The 17045-nt window shown below is 57.8% G+C and overlaps 1 protein-coding gene across 2 annotated transcripts; it reads right to left on the bottom strand.

Annotated features, from left to right (window-relative positions):
- Positions 1-4718: 4718 nt before the first annotated feature.
- On the bottom strand, positions 4719-16018 carry CCDC97 (coiled-coil domain containing 97). 2 transcript variants are annotated; one of them, XM_033844455.2, is made up of 5 exons: positions 15821-16018; positions 11728-12183; positions 9440-9718; positions 8850-8979; positions 4719-6931 (listed from the first exon to the last, which is right to left on the bottom strand). In XM_033844455.2, exons 1-5 carry the CDS (start codon positions 15864-15866, stop codon positions 6811-6813), a joined length of 1032 nt encoding a protein of 343 aa, XP_033700346.1. In that variant the 5' UTR covers positions 15867-16018; the 3' UTR covers positions 4719-6810. The 2 variants fall into 2 exon arrangements, with proteins under 2 accessions (XP_033700346.1, XP_033700347.2); XM_033844456.2 differs by lacking the exon at positions 15821-16018 and adding an exon at positions 15545-15790.
- Positions 16019-17045: the final 1027 nt, after the last annotated feature.

Raw genomic sequence — 17045 nt, 5'->3', positions numbered from 1 at the left:
AAAGCAGGATGGGTAAGAGATGGCTTTGGGGAGGAGGGAGGGCTTCTTGGACGAGGTGGCATTTGGGACTTGAAGGAAGCCAAGAAGGCAGCCTGGGGGAGGGTTTTCTTGGTAGGAAGACAAAAGCAAAGGCCTGGAAGTGAAGATGAACTTGGGGTGAGCTACACAGGCAGGAAAGGGGCCAGTGCGTTTGGAAGGGAGGGGCAAGGAGAAGGGTGTTAAGATCTGAGTCAGAAAGTAACACTCACAGGCCAGAGGATAATAACAACAATTCTCCACTCCACTCTACTAGCTCACGGCATTCTCCCCACAGCCCAAGAGAGCATGGGTTGGCAAACTATTTTTTGCCTGCAGGCAAATTCTGACTTGCTGCCTGTTTCTGTAAATAAAGTTTTTTTTTTTTTCCTTTGCGGTAAGCGGGCTTCTCACCGTTGTGGCCTCTCCCGTTGTGGAGCACAGGCTCCGGACACGCAGGCCCAGCGGCCATGGCTCACGGGCCCAGCTGCTCCGTGGCATGCGGGATCCTCCCGGACCGGGGCACGAACCCGTGTCCCCTGCATTGGCAGGCAGACTCTCAACCACCGCGCCACCAGGGAAGCCCTGTCAATAAAGTTTTATTGGAGCACAGCCATGCTCACTTGGTACTGTACTGTCTGTGGCTGTTTTAGTGCTACTAGGGCAGAGTTGAGTAGAAACTGTGCAAAGTCAAAAATATTTACTATCTGACCCTTGACAGAAAATGTCTGCCAACTCCTGCTTTGGAGATCATTTGCTCCCCACTCCACAGATGGGAATGCTGAGGCACAGAGAGGTTAACTTATTTGTTATGGTCACATAGTTAGCAAACGGCACAGCTGGGATTCAAACCCAGGCAGCTAGAGTTGAGGGCTTATGCCCACAACTTCTGCACTGGTCCTGCCTTCCAGACCACATCAGGCCTGTGGGAACCTGTGATAACTTGTACTCTGAGAGAGGAAGGCACCATGACAGGGTTTGGAACAGAAGAGGGATGTGATTTGACTGAAGTGCTCAGAGGGTCCCTCTGGTTGATGGTTGAGAGTAGACTGAACGGGTGTGAGGGTGACTGCAGGGAGACCAGTTGTCCAGGAGAGAAATGACAGCACCCTGAGCCGGGGTGGGTTTCCCTCTGCTGTGTTTCTTCCCATCTGCTGGGGTCTTGCTGATGAACTCTCTCCCGCTTCCTCTTTCTCTGGCTTCTCAGTTTCCCCTCTTCCTCCCTGGTTTCAGTTCCCCGTCTCTCTCCCCGGCCCTTCTCAGGTCCGGGGCCTTGACCTCCTTTGCTCAGTGACTGCCCTGGGGGAGGATGGTGTGAGTGCTGAGCTTCCTTTGCAGGTGGGTCAGTGGCACCAGGTCTGGATGGGTGGGCCCCGGGGCCTGCCCAGCCCAGCCCAGCGGTAGAAATGTGGTCACTCCTCCTGGCCCAGGTCTGGGAGCCATAGAGGGCTGGGGGTGAGGTGGGGGCCGGAGGAGTTCCCTATCCAAGGATGTGCTGCCCCACCAGCCGCCCCATCACGTGCACACAGCCCAGCCTTGGAGCTTGGCTGGGACACAACATAAGCAGAGACTTCCATAGGGACGCAGCAAGATGGAATCACACAAATACATCCTGTAGGATCCTAGGCACAACCACCACACTGCGGACACAGATACAGAGGCAGTGCCATGCACAGACACACTCCTCACTGCATCAGAGCCCCGTCAGGAAATGAAACAGAGACTCCGGCCCCGACCCACCGACAGTTATACAAACATCCTCCATGGGGTCACGGTCACAAACAGGCACCGTGTGCACCCACAGGGCCTGACACGTCACAGTCCCACCCAGACACATACCACACACGGAGATCTGACACGTCAGGATCTCGCAGACCGCCAGGCGGTCGTGCCCACTCGGCCTGACATCTGCCGGCCCCACACGCTCAGGCCTGGGGAGTCCCACACGGCCCTACGGACGGTAGCCGACCCGTCATACTTAGACTCACTGTCACACCCCGGGTCCCAGACGGAGAGTCCCGCACACCCAGACACACCCCCGGGGCCGTGGCCCTCACACGCCCAGCTCGCGCCTCGGCCAAGGACAAGTCCCGGCCGCACACCGGGCCGCGCGCTCCCGCGGTCGCCGAGCCCTGGCCACGCCCTCGGGCCGCACCCCGCCCACCCGCCCGGGCGCCGGGGACGGGGAAAGCCGCGGGCTCAGCACCTTCCCGGCCGCGGGGGCGGCTCCTGCCCCGCCCCTCCCGGCACCTGGCCCCGCGGGAAGGCCGCGCCCGGCCCCCAGCCAGACGCAGGGGCAGGCCCGGGGGTTCGGGGCGCCCCGCTCCCCTCCCCCGCCTCTGCAGGCAGGCCGGGCGGCGAGGGAAGTCGTTGGGGGGAGCCTGGGTTCCGGCTGGAGCCTCGGCTTCCCGTCCTGCCCCCAAGGGGCAGGAAGCAGGGCCGTGGAAGGCCAGCTCAGGCCTTCCTGCCCCCTCCCTCAGACAGGCCTGGGACCTGGGACGGGGTCAGCGTGAGAGGGAGAAAGGGAGGGGCGAGGTGGGGGGAGGGAGAGAAAGCCCCCTTCCCCCTAGATCTCTGGACATCCAGCGCGTTGGTGTCTTTCGTGTTTCTAATGTGAATTTGAGTGTGTCCCAGCAAGCTTTGTGGTGTGAATTTTGTGTGTCCAGCATAGGGGTCTCTAACACACGGCTGGGTGCCTGATGGCTGTGTTGGGTATGGACCAAGGGGGATTTTCAACTGGTGTCTCTCCAGCACGGGTTCGTGTGTGTGTGTGTGTGTGTGTGTGTGAGACTGTGCTGCGTGTGTGTGTGTGTGTGTGTGTGTGTGTGTGAGAGAGACTGTGCTGCATTTGTTGTGCCTGCACCTGTGTTTTGTGTTTCTGCTGCACAAGCCAGTGTGCACTTTGGGTTCCGTGTCCGGACACTGTGTGACTCGGCTAGTCTGCGTGTATGAGTTGGTTGTATCCCTGGGGTGTGTTATGTGTCTGGATTTTTTCTCAGCACACTTGCTCTTCTTTTCTGGGTGTAAATTTGCACATTATTAGCATAAGTTTGATGAGAAGTGTGGGTGTTTTCCGTGTATGTTCATGGGTCTGTGAGAAGTGTTTCCAGGAGGTACTGTGTGTGCGCGTGTACATTGTGTTTCCTACTCAGGATGTTCTCACTGCCTGTGTGTGGCGGTTCCCAGTGTTTGTGTCTGCGGGTGAGCAGCTTCTGGGTTACGTTTTGTGATCAGCGTGTGCGTCGCGAGTATTCCGAGCATGTTTGTGTGTCTACGGGGTGTGTCTCCCACATGCTTGCTGTCCTCCTCCCAGTGTGTCCATCTCCGGGACTGGTGTTCTCAGCCTCTAGGGGTGTCTGTGAGCAGGTGGTGTCTGCATTTTGTGTCCCCACATGTGGGCTGATGACTTCAGTGTGTAAGCAGTCGTGTGGGTCTCTATTTTGCTCTATCACTCTCGAGTTTTCAGTGGGGTGAGTGTGTTCGTGTTCACAAGCAGCTGCACGTGTGGGGCTGCATTTGTGCTGGTGTTTCCAGGGATGGGGGGCATCCTGTGTCCCTAGTGAAGCCGCTGGCATCCCGAGTGATGCGGCCTCCATGCTGAGTGCAGGCTGTGCCTGCGGCGCGTCCCCTTGCCGGCTGGTGCCACGTTGGCTCGGGGCTGGCCGTGGCGGGCAGGGCAGGGCAGGGGCTGTGGTGGGCACTGGACCCACGCCCGGACCTCAGTATAAATATCTTGGGCTGCCGGCGGCTGTGTTTACTTGGCCCCAGCCCGGGGGCGGCAGCAGCCGGGCAGGTCTTGGGGGCGGGGGTGACCAGGCCACAGCACAGTCACTTCCTTCTGGCCAGACAGGCCGCAGCCTCCCTGCCCCCTTTCTGGGTGGGGGCGAGGTGGTGACCCCTCATTCTGGGCTCCCAGGGGCCACCAGTGAAGCCCTGACCCCGACACCCCCGCTGGGCTTCCCAGGATCTGGGAGAGAGACCAGCAGATGGGACAAGGGCGGTGGGCCAGGAGACAGTGGAGAGAGGGGTAGGAAAAAATGAGGGTGAAGACGAGGCCGGGGGGGGGGGGGGCTCTGACAGAAAGGCACGGGGACGGGGACGCAGAGACAGAGAGGGAGGGAATGACAAGGAGGGAGAGGAGAGAAGAGGAGGCAGAGGCCCGGGCACAACGAGGGGGAAGAGAAGGGGCTGAGAGAGGGGAGACGAGAAGCGATGGGGAGACGATGACAGTCAGAGAGCTGCAGAGACAGACCGAAAGGGAAGACGGAGCTAGGGGAGAGGCAGAGGAAGGAGACAGCAGCAGCAGGGAGAAGGGACAGCGAGGCAGGCGGTTGGAGGGGATGAGAGAGAGGCAGGATGCAAAGAGGGGTCAGACGTGGGGGGGGGGGGTGGCAGCCAGCAGAGCCTGGCCAGGACAGACAGGAGACACGGGGTGGGGGCCGGATGCCCTCGGAGGGGCTCTCCCTTCCCTGACTCAGCTTCTCCGCCCACCCCAACCCCAGAACCAGGAGTGGAGGGCCAGGCGCCTCTCTGGGCACCTCCAGGTCTCAGCGGGTCTGAGGCTGTGATGGGGGAGTGCCTCTGGGCTCCACCTCGGTCTCTGAGACAGACGCTCCTTCTCTGCCATCTGACTAACCCTAATTCTGACTCAATTGCCGTCTCTCATCACTTAAAAAATGTATGTAACAAATTTAGGCATGGCGCAGTGTATCACAAATTTAATGATCAAATGACAGACTGCTGAAAAATGTGCCCATCACCCAGGGCTGATGCCTGTATTATGAAAGACCTCTCACAACTTGAGGGCAGCAATACAAGCACCTGAGACAAACATCTCTCCCAACTGTGAGTCTAGCTGGCTGGATCGCCTTGGGCCTCCTCTGGGAGACACCCTATCAGTACTGACAGTTTATACTGCACGGGACCTCTGTGATGGTTCAGTGACTCAGGTACTAAACACTAGATGATGCCGTCCATCTGTGCATAGGAAGGACAGTGCCTAGCGTGCCAGGAGGGCCCCAAAGGTGTTAGCTGCTGTTATCCTCAACAGCTAACTCTCCTTCAGTCGTTATCCCTGAAGAAGTCTGTGCGTCTGTCTACTCTGTGTGGCCCTGAGCGCGGACAGGCAGGCCAGGAGGTGGTCTCCAGGACTTATGATTCTACACCCGAGTTTCCATCTCTGATGGCCACGTGGCCTTGAGTACGTGACACCTCCTTTCTGGGCCTCCTGTGACCCACATGCGGAATGGAGCTGAGCCCCTCGTTCGCGGGGCTGTGTGGAGGATTCAGTGCGGCATCGGGCACCTTGCTGGGGCCTGGCACAGGACAGAACTGCTCAGTAACTGGAAGTTTCCTTATTTAATAGTCTGTCTGAACATCCCTTGGCCTCTGTCTAGCTCTCACTTCGTGTCTGGCTCTGATTCCAGTTGAGCCAGAGGGCAGAGGCGAGGTCTGGGGGTCAAAAGCTGTGGCCCCAGGAGTCCGTGGGGTCTCCCCGGCACTCTGGGCTCCACGCTGGAGAAGGCAGTTTTGAGGGTCCTTCAGGCCTGGCTCACAGAAGTGAGGGGTCCCCGGGCCCCACCTCTCCAACACATGGCCTGTGTCCTCCCCTGCTAGCAGCTGGCCCCTTCCCTGCGTATGTCTACTGGGGGAGCCTGAGCTGGGTATGGGGGCATGGGAAGGCGGGATGCCTGGGTTCCCACAGGCCAGTGGCTGAGTCACCAGGCGGCCATCTGGCTCCCATTAGCCCAGGGCGGCAGGGGGCTCGGTGGGGCCGGCTTGGGGCAGGGATGCTGGGGCCGGCTGTGTGTGTGTGTGTGTGTGTGTGTGTGTGTGATGACTCAGGACCCATGATAACAGCCTGTGCATATTTTGGAAGTGTAAACAGGAGAGGGAGAGGGAGGTGGAGGAAGTGAAGGAAGGGAAAATTGTGGCTGGGCAGAGGGGGGCTGGTGGGGCTGGGAGGGGAAAGTCCCTCCTCTCCCTCTATACCCGACCTGGCAGGCCCACGATCCCACGCTGCCCCTGCACACCTCTCCCAAACCTGGGTCCTGAGGGAGAGGTGAGAGCTGGTGGCCACCCCCAAGGTCTCCCCACTGCCCACAGTGAGGCCCGATTACTCCGCAGTCAGGCTCTGTGGCCCACAGCAGCCAGGATGGGGGATGCTCAGGGCCTTGCGGGGGGGTACTGAAACCCAGAGATAAAGCCTGAGAGACAGAGAGGGACAGAGCCAGCACAGAGGCTGCGAAAGATGGAGGGAGGCCGAAGGAGATGGAACGTACCAGAGGCAAGGAGGTGCCTGTGAGACAGCCTCAAGCACAGAGGGGCAGGAGAGCAGAGGCGGGGCTGGGGAGGGAGAGGCGGAGCTCCGCTCTGGGTCAACCTGGCCAGCTCCAGCGACAAAGGGCCCCACCGGCCTAGGTCAAGGGGAGGATGTTCATCCTGGGCCCTGCTGTGGGGACAGAGGCCGAGGCACAGAGAGAGGGGGAGAAAGAGAAAGACAGAAAGGAAAAAGAGGGAGGTGGAGAAAGAGCGAGAGACACAGAAAGCAGGAGACAGAAAGGTGGTGAGAAAAAGACTGAGAGAGAGGAGAGAGGAGGGAGAGAGGCACCAGGGTTCAGGGGGAGAAGGAAATGGAGAGCAAGGGGGAGGGGGCCGTGGAGACGGGACCAGACCTAGCGAGGCTTGGTGGTATAGGGCAGCCACCCTGCTGTCGCCTAGAGAAAGTCACTGAGCCGGCCTGGCCTGTAACCAGCAGCCGCGTTGGGGCGGGGGACGGGGTGGGCGCCGCAGCCATCAGTCCCCGTCCAGCTCTGGGCTGGGTGCGTCCTCGGGCTCCTCCTCGTCGAAGTACCGCTCCTCTTCATCCCGGGCCACGATGTCCAGGTTGTCGAAGTCAGGGTTGTCGTCCACGGTGCTGCAGGGGGAGGGAGCTGTCAGGGGCTGGCTCTGCCTGCACCCCAGCTTCCCCGCTTCTGTGGAGAGGAGCTGGGGCCCGGGGCCCCCTGAAGTGAAAGGCCATACGCTGGCAGCTGTAAGTCAGAGCGAACTTACAGCTGGGTTATGTTGCCTCTCTCAGGGCTTCAAACAAAAGGCAACATTTTCCAAAGCAGAGATTTTACATGAAAACTTCCGGTTTCTCTTAAAAAGCCAGAAGATGTGGTGACACATGGGCCCACATCTGGGCCCTGAGGCAGTGGTTCTCAACCAGGAAGATTCTGCCTCCCCCCCCAAGGAACATTTGTGATAACTGGAGACATTTTGGTGGTTACAAGTTGGGGGGCTGCTACTGGCATCCAGTGGCGGATGTCAGGGATGCTGCTCGACACCTGCCACACACAGGACAAAGGGTTATCCAGCCCCAAAGGTCCACAGTGCTGAAGTTGAGAAACCTTGCCCTCAGGCAACAAGTGATCCTAAGTTGTGAGAAGGACCCCCGGTTGTGCTCCAAACCCACCAGGCTCCCTCACACTGTCTTTGGTGCAGGAAGCCCTGTCCAATCCAGCCCCGCCACCCCCTGATGAGACCGCCTCCCCCTCACCCCTCGCACACCGTGCTGTTCCTCTGTGCCCCTCAAGGTTCTTGCACCTGCTGCCCCCCCTGCCAGGAACGCTCTTCCCCAGGGTATTGATGTCGCCTGCCTCTCACTTCCTGCAGGTCTTTGCTCCAATGTCACCTGCTCATTCCCCGGCCACCTCATCACCCTGCTCCCACCCCCAATGCCGGGACCCTGCTCTGTCTTTCTTCCCGGCCCCATCGCCACTAGATGTTTCGCACCTCCAGCACCTCCCTTCCGCTCCTTGCTGCCTTCCTCGCCAGAGTGGGACTCCTTCAGGGCAGGGAACACTTCCATCGGTTTTGTCCCCTGCTTCATCCCCAGTCTGGACCCAGCAGCGCTGAGCACCTGGTGGCTGCATGCAGCTCGGAGAGGGGACAGGCTTCGCTCCCCACCACGCCCCATTCCTCACACCAGGGCCGACTTCCTCGTGGGCACCTGGCTTTATGACAGCAGTGGTGCCCTTACGAGGGCTCCCCACAGCCCAGGGACTCTACTCACTGCCTTGTGTGGAACACTGAGATCAGTCAATGGAAAAGTGCATCAGCCAGACTCGCCTCTGGAGCTGGGGGTCCCGGGCTGGGCCAGCGAGGCTCTGGGACCAGGCGCTGCTGTAGCTGTGGCAATCGTGACACCACCCCCCGCGCCCCCGCCGCCATCCTACTGACGAGGCCCTGAGGCTCTGCTTGTTCATGTCATGGGGGCTGGGTTTGAAACCAGGGCCCTCTGCTGCCACACGTGACGTTCCAGACCACAAGGCGAGGCTGCCTCCGTTGACAAAACCGTTTATCTTTTACTCTGATACTTCACTCGCCTGTCCTTTTCCCTGATGGCAAAATCCTTTTCCAAAGCAGGTGGCCCAGGTATCTTATCCCTGGGGTTCTACTGGAGAAATGAACAACCAGCACTGCAGGGGCACCCACCGCAGGCCCCTCCACGCCAGGCATTACCCTGCCAGGGATTACTTCCTGCAGCATGAGGAAGTCCGGGGTCCTGGGGGACACTTAGGAAGCTTGGAGTACTGGCATCCTACCAGGTCACCACCACCACCTACCCAAATGGGAATGTTCCAGTGTTTTATCAATACGGAGCTGAACGTCAGCCCTGCTCACTCCCCTCCTTCAGGTGAGGGGACAGGCTCGGACAGGGACAAAGCTACTCCAAGGTCACCCACTGATCTCTGATCTGAAACCCTTAGGCTGTGTGACCCCAGAGCCCATGTCCCATGGGGTGCCGGGCTGGGGGACTGGTGGGGGGTGCGGGGAGGGCACGGGAGCACCTGTAGTCAAAGTCCCCATCCTTGCCGTCCAGGAAGTGCTGGTGCATCCGGCTGGTGAACTCTTCCCGCAGGATCAGCCTCTCTTCCGAGTCGGGGACCCAGGCCTCCAAGTCCTTGTCAGGCCTCTGGTCTGTCGGGGGGGACACCCAGGGTGGGGTGCGTGAGGACTGTGCTGCACACACTTCCACAGAGAGCTGCATCCTTCACGCTGGGTGACTGGGAACACAGCAGGGACCAAGACGGCCCCGCCCCTACCTTCCCGGGGCACACACTGAACACGTGACAACACAGTGCTCTGGAGGCCACAGAGCAGGGTTAGGACCTGACGCCTGAAGGGTGGCAGAGGGAAGGCACTCCTGGCAGAGGGAACGGCATGAGCAAAGGCCTGGAGGTGAGGGACTGCTTGGTGTCTTCGAGGAGCAGGGACAGGGATGCTGGAGAGGACGGGAAGGGCCAGGGCACTCAGGCCAGGTAGGGCAGGGCCGTGATCTGCTCCCGCAGGCGGGCCTGGCCTAGTGCTGTGGAGCTGAGACACACCAGCCTGGGGCCGGGCTGTGTGACACCGGGGCCTCCCCACCCCCGGGCCTCACCTTCCTGGTCGCTGTCCTCCTCCTCCTCCTCCTCCTCCAAGCAGGCCTCCTCCTCCTCCTGCTGCTGGAGCAGCCGCTGCTGCAGCTCCCGCTCCTGGTAGGACTGGAGCAGCAGGTCAGAGAGCGGGCAGGCGGGAGTGCCGGGGGGGCCGGGCTTGGGAGGCCGCTGGGCCGGGGTGCGGGCGCTGAGCTCCTCTAGGGTCAGGTACTGCCCGATGTACTGCTCATACAGCAGCGGGGCCCGAAACCGCATCTGCTCGTCGCTGAAGTACTCGCCCTCTGCACGGAGGAGACAGGGTGGGCGTGGAGGCAAGGGCCTGCAGGCCAGGCGAGGGGCTGGGCGGAGGGTGAGTGGGCCTGCGCAGACCTGTGTCCACCCAGGCGTGGGACTGCGCTGACGGGAAGCCGTAGACACACAAGTGTGAGTGTGATCGTCCACATTCAGCAATGTATACAAACACACGCAGATGCCTGAGGTCGGGACCACGAGAACTCATGCACGTGTCTAAGCACGTGTGCGCGACCAGGCCTGTATCTACGTGTGGACTCACGTGTCCAAACATGTAGGGTACACAGTCAGGTTGCTGGACATCCTGGCCTGAGGCACTGCTGGCCTAGGGCCCGTGTACGACTGTGCCTGGGCAGGATTCGTGTGTGTGTGTGTGTGTGTGTGTGTGTACACTGCTGTGGGTCCCTGCATCTGGGAGCTGGTGTGCAGGACGTTGCGGGCAGGTATACTGTGCATGGAAGCCAGTATGTAGACTGTGTGTGCCTGTCTGCTGAGCCCCGTTCTGGCTGTTGGTGCACACACCTGGACACGCCTGCACTGCTGGGCACATAAGTGTACATCTTCATGGAGCAGACGTGTGTGCGCACAGCGTCAGGTCTAGCAGGGCATCTGCCCAGCTGTGGGTGTCCCTGTTGGTCTTCCAGACCCCAGATCTCACCTCTCCCCAGAGCGTTCCTCTCTGCAACCACCCCTTCTGAGGGCCTGGCTTCCCCACTCCCCAAACCCAGGGCCTTCATACGTCTCCTGATGTCTCTCAGCACAGGCAGCTCTGTCCCTCAGATAACAGCTAAGCCTGCCCAGCCCCTCCCGCCGCTGGTCCTAGCCCCGCCCTCAGAGCCCAGGAATCCTGGGACCATCCCTGTCCTGCCCTCCATCTTGCCTTCTCTCTCTTACCCGCCTCTCTCTGTTCCCCATGTTTCCCACCACATTCTGTTTCTCTCCCTCCTTCTCCCTATCTTTCACTGTCACTCTCTCTCTCTGGGTCTCAGTTTCTCCCTCCCCTCCTCTGCCCCTCTGTCTCCACCCATCTCTGTCTCTGTGTCTCTCTCAGCTTCTGTCACCTAACCCCACTTCTTTCATTCACTCATCCTCCCTCCTCTCTTCATCCCTGCTCCTCATCGGTCACTGTGCTCCACTCTCTCCAGATCCCTTTCTCTACAGCCTGTGCCTTCTCCCTAACTAGAATCTTAACTCACTCTCTCCTTCATTTGCGCTCATCTTTTTTTTTTTTTTTTTTTGCGGTATGTGGGCCTCTCACTGTTGTGGCCTCTCCCGTTGCGGAGCACAGGCTCCAGACGCACAGGCTCAGCGGCCATGGCTCACGGGCCCAGCTGCTCCGCGGCATGTGGGATCCTCCCGGACCGGGGCACGAACCCGTGTCCCCTGCATCGGCAGGCGGACTCTCAACCACTGCGCCACCAGGGAAGCCCCTGCTCTCATCTTTTAACTTTAGTTCTGGTGTCTTTGGTCACAAAGCTGCTTGTAACTACATCATGGTCAAAAAGGTACCAATCTTACAAAAATAATAAATAAGTAAATAAATAAAAAAGAGAAATGTACCAATGTTTTCCTTCATGCTTTTCACATGTGTTTTTTTTTCAAGAGGCCTTTGCCTCTCCTGGGTCAGGAACATATTCCCCTAGGTTTCTGTCAATGCCTCTGTGTACAGTGTGAGGTAGGGATCTGGTTTCCCTGAGGGGTAACCAGTTCTCACGGTGCTGGATACTGTGTGTCCTCGGCCTGCTGGTCTGAAACGGCACTTCTGTTATCTACTAAATTCTGACCCTTCTCACTGCCTGTCCCATTCTCTTCCCTTGGGGCCCTGTTTGTCTCTCCCTATCTCACCCTGTCACCTCACATTTCTGTCTCCGTCTCTCCCCGGGTCCCTGTCTTAAAACTTATCTCCCAGGATCTCTGTCTGCGTTTCTGTTCCTGCATCCTTGTTTCTTACTTCCTCTGCTTCAGTCTCCCCTCCCACCCAACCTGTCCGCCCCCACACCTTGGATGAGCTCACGCAGGGCAGCGTAGCGGCGGTTACGCAGGCGGGTGCGCAAGGTGCGGGGTCGGGTGCTGCCTTGCCGGGCCACTTCGGCACAGTAGAAGTCCGCACGGTGGTCACCGCGCAAGTGGCCAAAGCAGGCCAGGTGCTCCTCCCGGAGGCCCGTGCGGAAGCGCTCCAGGAACACCAGTGGCTTCTCATGGTACAGCTGGCCCAAGATGGCCACCTTCTCCTGCTCGGTCAGGTCGGGCTCGCCCTGCTGCTGGCTGCACACGGGCAGGCGGCTGGCCGCCACGGCGTGCAGCATAGCACTCACTGCCGCGTCCTCGACCTCTGAGAGGTCAGTGTCTAGGGCCCTTGGCGCTCCTTCTGCTGCTTCTGCCTTGTCCTGGGGTCTGGATGGGACCGGCGTCCAGCTCAGCTCCCCCCAGTGCCCAGGACTGGGCTCCGTGCAGCCTGTGGGGAGAGGGAAGATCAGCCAGTCCGGGGATGGGAAAGCGGATGGGGCAGTGGGTGAAAGGGACTGGGTGCTCACTCACTCACTCATTTCACATTTATTGAGCACCTCCTATATTCTGGGCACCTTTCTAGGACCTAGAGATACCACAGTAAGCAAGAGATTGACAGTTTAGTGGGGAACGCAGGCATGTGAAAACATAGTTAGTGAAAACATATAGTGCGTTAGGTGGTTCCAAGAGCTGTGTAGGAAAATAAAAAGGGAAGGAGGAGGGAATGGGGGTGAGGCTGCAATTTTGAATGGACAGTCAGAGAAGGCCTTGCCAAAAAGGTGACATTTCAGTAGAGACCTGAGGTGGTGAGGGACTGAGCCATGAGATTTCTGTGGGAACTGGCAGAGGGAACAGCCAGTGCAAAGGCCCTGAGACAGTGTGCTTGGTGTATTTACTTGGTCCTTGGCCACTTCATTCATTGATTCACTCAATTTTGCCTTTTCCCTTGCTCACGAAATCATCAATACATTCACTAACGCGTTCACTCACCCACTCATTCATTCTCTCCTACTCATTTGCATATCCATCCAACCACTCTTCAGCAACTCTACATCTATGCCGGGCCCTGAGCTGGGCAATGCTGAGGATCCCCGGAGGGATCCAGTTCAGCTCCCAGGGAGCACCCTGTCTGATGGGGGAAGACAGGCAAGGTCAAAGACAGCACAGGCACTGGGAACAGAAAAGCTGAGCGCTGGGCAAACCCTGGTGCAAGCTGCTTCTCAAAAGTGGTGGCAACTGGAGCAAGGCTACAGCAAGCAGGAAATAAGTGAAGACAGGAGGTACAGACAACTCCTTCAGCTTGGCTGGGGTGGGGAAGAGAAAGAGGGTGGTGGTTATAGGCACAACGGGTTTCAGGTACGCGGGCCTCTCTCTGTTGTGGCCTCTCCCGTTGCGGAGCACAGGCTCCGGACGCGCAGGCTCAGCGGCCATGGCTCACGGGCCCAGCCGCTCCGCGGCATGTGGGATCCTCCCGGACCAGGGCACGAACCCGCATGCCCTGCATCGGCAGGCGGACTCCCAACCACTGCGCCACCAGGGAAGCCCCTCAGGGAGGGTTTTAATGACTGAGGCAAGAGAAGACTGGGCTGGACCAGGTAAAGGGGCTATGGAGGAGGGGACAGGAGGGGGTCGTGGTTAAAAAGACGCTTGGGAGGCCGAGGAGGACAAGTCATTGGAATGAAGGGCTGGGAGGTGAGGGAGGTATCCAGTTAAGGTACAGGGCTCTGGCCAGGGGACTGGTCAAACTGTCCCTGACACAGAGACATGGATGAGGAGCAAGCCTGGGGGAAGATGCTGAGGCCGGTTTGGGACATGGACGGTATGACAGGCCCAGGAGACATCCAAGGGGAGGCATTTACAAGACTGCTGGTACATGGGAGACTTCTCAGGGGAGAAGTGCGCTGGGGACTGAGTTATGGGAGTCGTCAGAGCAAAGAACAGAAGTAAAGCTGAAGGAAATAAGAAGTCGCAGGGAGGGTGGGGGGAGTGTGTAAAGTATGGAAAGAGAAGAGGGGCCAAGAAACAGTCCTGACTGGATGGGGAGAAGACATGTCTGTGAAGGAGGCTGTGAGAGGCTAAAAAATGGCCCCCAAAAGATAGTCACGCCTTAATTCCTGGAACCCGTGAATGTTACCTTACATGGCCAAAAAAAAAAAAAAAAAAAAGGGGGTCTTGGCATATATGATTAAATTATGGATCTTGAGATAGGGGGATTATCTTGGATTATCCAGTTGGGCCCTGAACGCCATTACAAGTGTCCTATGAGAGGGAGATTTGACACACACAGAGGAGAACACAAGGTGAAGACAGACAGAAGCAGAGATTGGAGTGATGTGGCCACAAACCAAGGAATGCCAGGAGCCACCAGAAGCTGGAAAAGGTGAGGAATGGGTTCTCCCTTAGAGCCTCTGAGGGAGCTCTCCATGGCCCTGCTGACACCTTGATTTCAACCCAGTGATACTGACCTCAGACTTCTGGCTTCCAGAACTGTGAGAGAATAAATTTCTGTTGTTTTAAGCCACCCAGTTTGTGGTCGTTTGTTACAACAGCCCCAGGAAACTAATACTGGCTGAGCAGGAGCCCGAGAGATAGGAAGGATATCAGAAGGAGTGGTGTCACAGAAACCAAGGGAATATTTTCAAGAAGGATGGAGGGGTCAACGGCATTGAATTCTCCAAGTAGTCTAATAAGGAAAAAACTGAACAGGGTGACTCAGTTTAACTACACAGGGAGGTCACTGCGGACCCCGATGGGTGCAGTTTCTGAAGGTAAAAGCCAGACTGCAGTGGGTGGGTAGTCAGGAAATGGAGGCAAGTGTGCATGACTCTTTGGAGAAGATAAATGGTATCTGGAAGGCAGCATGGAATCAAGGGATAGATTTCCTTTTTAGGTTAAAGCTTTTTTCTTATTATGGAAACTTTCAAACATGCACATAAGTAGAAAGTACAATGACCCCCCCCCCCACACACACCATATATCCATCATCCAGCTTCAAAAATGACCAATTCTTGTCCAGTGATGTTTCAACCAACCTCTCAACCGCACCTCACCCCACACGGGATTACTCTGAAGCACTAGAATTTTTTTTTTTTTTCTGTGGTAGGTACGCGGGCCTCTCTCTGTTGTGGCCTCTCCCGTTGCGGAGCACAGGCTGCGGACGCGCAGGCTCAGCGGCCATGGCTCACGGGCCCAGCCGCTCCGCGGCATGTGGGATCTTCCCGAATCGGGGCACGAACCCGTGTCCCCTGCATCGGCAGGCGGACTCTCAACCACTGCGCCACCAGGGAAGCCCCCAGGATAGAATTTTAAGATGAGCAAAACAAAAGCATTTTAGGTACTGATGGGGAGGCACCAGGAGAAATAAAGAGACTGGCAAAAGAGATGGGGGAGCACAGAAATGGATTAACGACCCTGAGGAAGCAGATGGGACTGTGGACTTTCGGAGAACGGGAATTAGAATGAAATGGGGGGAACCGTTAGTATGGTCTAAGTAGAGTTTGCATGGGATAGGAGGAAGCAAGGGAAGGAGGGAACTTAAGAAGCACGGTTGGCTGGGACAATGGGAGAGCCCAGGACAGAGACGTTTATGCTAGCCTGAGAGCTTGGTAAGGAACTAGATTAGCCTAGGACACGGAAAGAGCCGGCTGGAACTTGGAAGAGGTTAATTTCGGGGGAGGGGATGGGGTAAAGGAGGTCAGCCTGCAACGAAAGGGGTTAATCTGACAAAGTGGTGAAGGGAACAGTTAGGGCCGAGGGCAGGTGTCCCCCTTTTTTTGGTTGTTTTTTTTTGCGGTACGCGGGCCTCTCACTGTTGTGGCCTCTCCCGTTGCGGAGCACAGGCTCCGGACGCGCAGGCTCAGCGGCCATGGCTCACGGGCCCAGCCACTCCACGGCATGTGGGATCTTCCCGGACCGGGGCACGAGCCCGTGTCCTCTGCATCGGAAGGCGGACTCTCAACCACTGCGCCACCAGGGAAGCCCAAGTGTCCCCTTTTAAAGAGTCCTCCTTCGCCTTCACGGGGAATCATTTCCCAGTGACACCGCAACTCCACCCTCCCGCCGCCTCCGCGTGGCCAGGACCTCACCTTCACCGGGTTCCGTCGCCGCCGTCGCAGTCGCTACGGCCTCCATCCCGATTCTCTACGACTTGTTACCTGCTGTGGCAGGCTCCGCACACCATACCCACCCCAGGTCCTCAGCGGCCACTTCCGGCCGAGCACACTCCCGGGGCCGGGTGCCCCGCAGCACCAGGAACCAAAGTTCCGGGACGAAGTTGGATTTTCCTATGCGCATGCGTGCTTCCGCCCGGCCCCGCCCACCCCAGGCAGGAAAAGGGCACCAGGGTCAGATAGATTCTTCCGGCACGCCGCACCCCCGCAATTTGAACCGCTGTGAAACTGGACTATCAAGAGGGAAGGCCTTGTTCACCCTGTGACTGCTGTGACTCCAGAGCCCAGCATGCTTAATTTAGGGATGAATGTTTTGAATGACCACCCTCCAGAGCCTCTGAGGGCTTGGGCTCTGGTTTAGACCCCAGGCTATCATATTTCCTCACCACCTCAAGAATATTTACTAAGCCTTGTCGCTTGCTTCTGTCATCACACCCAGTCCCTGCTTAGCATGAGATAGGTGGTGAGATCAGACTCAACTTCCCACTTTGTGCTCCCAGGACCTGAAGAATCTTCAGGTGTGGAGAGACCTTGGTCCTGATTTGCCCTACGTGACGGGTAGGGACTCACATTCAAGTGTTACCAGTGCCCTGAGTGGGCCGGGCTGATGGACCCAGAGGTCCAGCTAAGGGAGCTGCCCACCCCAGCCTGGAGGGCCATGGGAAGGTTCTTTTCTGAGAGTAAAGGACACCCAAAATGAGACCGGAAAAATAATCAGGAATCAGGATAAGAGGGAGGTAGAGAAGGGTCTCATGTAGGAGGATGGGCAAGGCAAACCCCTGGAGAGGAAGGCAGGCATCAGCAGTTCTGGTTGCTTCTGTATGGCCAGGTAATAGGAAAGGAGTTCTAACTTGAAGGTCATGATCGGGCTGCAAGGATTGGAAAACCTCACAAATCTTTATGCAAAATTCAACCAACCTCTCAACCGTACACATGTATTTCCAAGGCAGAAGTTCATGGCATTTAGATTCTAAAAGGGATTTGTGATTCCCCTAGAACAAACTAGTGATCTTAAGTTTGAAAGGGGAGTGGTAAAAGGTAATGCCAGTGAGGTCACCAGGGGCCAGGCATGTGGAGCCTGTAAGCCATATTAAGTAGCTTGAGCTCCTTTATCCTGTGGGGAGTGAGCAGGGGGGTATCA

The sequence above is a fragment of the Tursiops truncatus genome, chromosome 19 (genome assembly GCF_011762595.2).
Source record: "Tursiops truncatus isolate mTurTru1 chromosome 19, mTurTru1.mat.Y, whole genome shotgun sequence".
NCBI classification, from domain to species: domain Eukaryota; kingdom Metazoa; phylum Chordata; class Mammalia; order Artiodactyla; family Delphinidae; genus Tursiops; species Tursiops truncatus.
Note: the sequence above shows the minus strand (reverse complement) of the source record. Positions and strands in the feature narration are given on the sequence as shown.